We start from the raw sequence: 3,452 nt of genomic DNA, 5'->3' as shown, positions 1-3,452 counted from the left end.
CTGCCTTATAGTTTTCTGATTGTAATCATGACTTAAATTTCCACAGATTATTCCGAACATTACTAGAAGTATTTATGTTATAGCATAGGGAACTATAATGTGCAAAACATCATGCCACTTGAGTTCAGATACTTGTTCATCAGTTCTCATCTACTGTTACTTAAAAAGAGAAACCCTAACTAATGTTATGTTCACTTACAGACAAATGTAAACCAGATGACCTTTGCAAGCGTCCAAGAGCCCTTTCACGACAGGCCTATGTGGATGCGACTTTCATTTTGGACAGCTCCCAGAAAATGAGCAATGCTGAATTTGGGAAAGTAAAAGACTTCCTGAGCAGATCACTTGATGTCTTTGACATTTCCTCTAACCCAGGAGCTGTTTCTACAGGTGATAGAGTGGCAGTGGTGAGCCATGCTCCCCCAGGTTTCAAGCCCAAGAATCGAAAGAGCCCAGTAAAGGTTGAGTTCAGTTTAATCGCCTACAACAGCAAAGATGTAATGAGGAATCATATTGAAAAATCTCTTCAACAGCTGAATGGAGAAGGTGCTCTTGGCCATGCCATGGAGTGGACAATGAAAAATATTTTCTCAACGGCTCCCAAACCAAGAAGCCACAAGGTTATTATTGTTATATCTGCTGGAGAAACAAGTCCATGGGACAGGGAAATATTAAAGAAGGCATCTGTGAGAGCCAAGTGCCAAGGATATGCTGTGTTTGTAATTTCATTAGGACAGTTTCATAATGCCAAAGAAGTGGAAGAGCTCACTAGCATTCCCTTGGAACAGCATTTGGTTCAGCTCGGTAGAACTCACAAACCTGATCTTGACTATGCAGAAAAGTTCATGAAAGCATTTGTACATCTCCTCAGGGGTAAGTTGTTATTTCATAGTCCTGTTCTTGGCCATCCAGTGAGCCTTCCATGATCAGTCGGTCCTAGGATTTGGGTTTTAGTGTCTGGGAGGGTGGCAGTCTATGCTACTGACACAGCCACTCTACCACATTATGGAGGTTATGGTAGAGAGTTGTACTATCAAGCAGAAATGTGCACATGTAACAGTTACGGACAGCATGAAAATTAGAGTTTTCAAAAATGCCCTAATTCCACTAGAGATCAATGGGAGCGTGGTGCCTAATTTATTTAGCTGCCTTTTTGTTTACATAGCAAAGTAATATAACATGTTTCATAGCCTTTTGCAAATGTAAATCTGTCATAGGGTAACTAAATGTATATATTATACACCCATAATGTGGAATAACCTTCTGGTGCTTTGTTGCATACAGCGCTCAGGACAAAGGAAAACAAAGACATGATTTTGCAGTTTATAAGCTGCTTTTATTTTCAATATGGACAGAATAATACACACAGAAAAATCAGCAAGCAGTGTTTCCTCATACAGTTTTTAGAACTTAAGCATAGAGGTCTCATTCCTTTATCCATTTAGTGTAGTGGGAATCTTGATAATGATTTTAGGGTGTAGAATCAGACCCTTTAAGTTCACTTAGTTATTTTCAGTGTACCTAATATCCCTATAAAATAAATTAATTCACTTATGTAAGAAGAATGTTTTAGACTAAAGGAAAAGCTTTTACAAAAAATGTTAAATTCTATCAAACTGATCAATCTCATTGCCATGTTATGAACAGGTACAGCCAAGAAGTATCCACCAGAAGAGTTCAAGATAAAATGTGACAAGTTCAACTTTCAGAGCCAATGACCTATGTAAGTACAACCATGTCATTTCATAATTGTTTGAAAATAGAAAGGAGACAAGTTGGTAAATGAGAACTACTTAAAGAGTTCTCCTTGTTTGAGGCTTTCCAATAGGTGATAAGATTCACCTTTTAATACTTCATTCGTGCATATTAAAAGGTGCAACCCAAATACTGTGTTCTACCAGGGAACTGTCCAGCCAAAAATGTCTCCTGAAGACTGTTGGCAGTCAGGAGTGTCAGTGTTGATATCAAGATCCACCACTGCTGAGAGCTCTGCTCAGGGAATCTGAGGAGATAGGAAGGAGGAGGCATCTTTAAGCCACAATCCCAAGGGATATTAGAGATTCCTCCTAAAACACTGTTAATAACCAGACCCAGAGTTGGCTTGTGCCATGCTTGTCATTGTATGGGTAATAACATTCGCTGCAAGTCTCTAGAACATACAGTGTCCATGATGTACAGAAAGAGAGCACAGCAGTAGCTATTAGGCTAATTCAAGATGCCTCATTTAGGACAGTGTAACAGTTCTATGGCTCCAGGGGTGGCCATATGACTCCTGTTTGGTTCTAGCTGTAGGGTACCTGTGATTCTCTCCTTCCTGCCATACCTTGATGCTCTTAATTGATTTTTGAAAGGGAAGCTGTCCAAAGGGTCCTAGAGGAAGCTCCATTCTATCCTCCTACTAGAAAATCCCTCCTGGGCCTTGCTGGTCCCTGTGGCAAGGTGGGCATCTCTTGCTAGCTGGAGCTAGCTCCCCACCTGCCTCTGGGCATGCCACCCATCTGTCTCGTCTGCCATGCCTTGTTCGTAATTAGTAAAGCTGTTAACTAAGGCAGGAGGCTGCCCATTGTTGCACCCCAATATTGGGGGGAGCTATCCGCAGCTCCATTCCATCCCTGCACCATGGCCCAAGCCTCACAGATGGCATCTCAGGCAGTTAGCTAAACCCTCGCCTTTGCCCATTAGCTGTGGCTGTCAACCGTGGGGACCTTCGGCTTCTGTAAGCCCTGGCCCCATATCAGGCCCAGCCAGGACCCCAAGCTTCTACACTCATCGTGGCTGTCCCTCACGGTGGGCCCCTGGCCCTTTTGACCCTTAGGTCCTGGCCCCAGCATTGACCAGTCGAGTCCCTCAGCGGGGTCTTTGCCTCCTGCCTGCACTTCTGGAGTGGGGTTCCCCATTCCCAGCTCAGGTGTTCCTGGGAGTATGCCTGGCTCTGCAGGGTCTCTCCCCAGCTGGCTCAGACACTTCCAGAAACTCACCTGGCCTATACTCCTCCTTTGATGTTACCCTTCGCACACACCATGACTGGTGCTCCAGGGTCTCACAGGGACTCTCACTCCCCACCCCTGGAGCAGCAGGTCATTGTGCTTGGCTGCTGATCTTATTCTCAACCCACCCGATGGTGCGGGCTGGGGTTAAGGCGCCCCTATTCAACTTTCACCAGGGTGGTCACTGGCCTGTCATTTCCTGGGGGCTCCCACACCACTGAGAGCCCCACCAGGCCACCCACTCCCAGCAGAGTGCAGTTTTAGGTCATGCCCAGGACCAGGAGCCTCCAGCCATCCCCTACAACTCCTGCCCTTACCTCCAAGATGATAGCTGCAGCCTTGCAGCCAGGCAATGTTGCTGCCTCCTCTACCAGCAGGAAACTGATCTGGTTATAAAGGCAGCCAGGGATCTAAAATGGCTGCTGCAATCAAGCACCTGCTGGCAGCGTGGGTCCGGCCCCTTAA

At 45.4% G+C, this 3,452-nt stretch overlaps 1 protein-coding gene across 1 annotated transcript in view; it reads left to right on the top strand.

Moving 5' to 3' along the window:
- Positions 1-206: 206 nt before the first annotated feature.
- Positions 207-3,452, top strand: part of LOC102372866 (collagen alpha-6(VI) chain-like) — a 10,789-nt gene continuing 7,543 nt past the window's right edge. Inside the window, exons 1-2 of the mRNA XM_006038641.2 lie at positions 207-873; positions 1,648-1,723. Of these exons, the coding sequence (XP_006038703.2) occupies positions 297-873; positions 1,648-1,718 (648 nt within the window). The 5' untranslated portion in view covers positions 207-296 and the 3' untranslated portion in view covers positions 1,719-1,723. The remainder of the gene's footprint in view (positions 874-1,647; positions 1,724-3,452) is intronic.

The sequence above is a fragment of the Alligator sinensis genome, unplaced genomic scaffold (genome assembly GCF_000455745.1).
Source record: "Alligator sinensis unplaced genomic scaffold, ASM45574v1 scaffold1979_1, whole genome shotgun sequence".
Taxonomy (NCBI): Eukaryota; Metazoa; Chordata; order Crocodylia; family Alligatoridae; genus Alligator; species Alligator sinensis.
The sequence above is the reverse complement of the archived record's forward strand: the minus strand, read 5'-3'. Positions and strand labels throughout refer to the sequence as shown.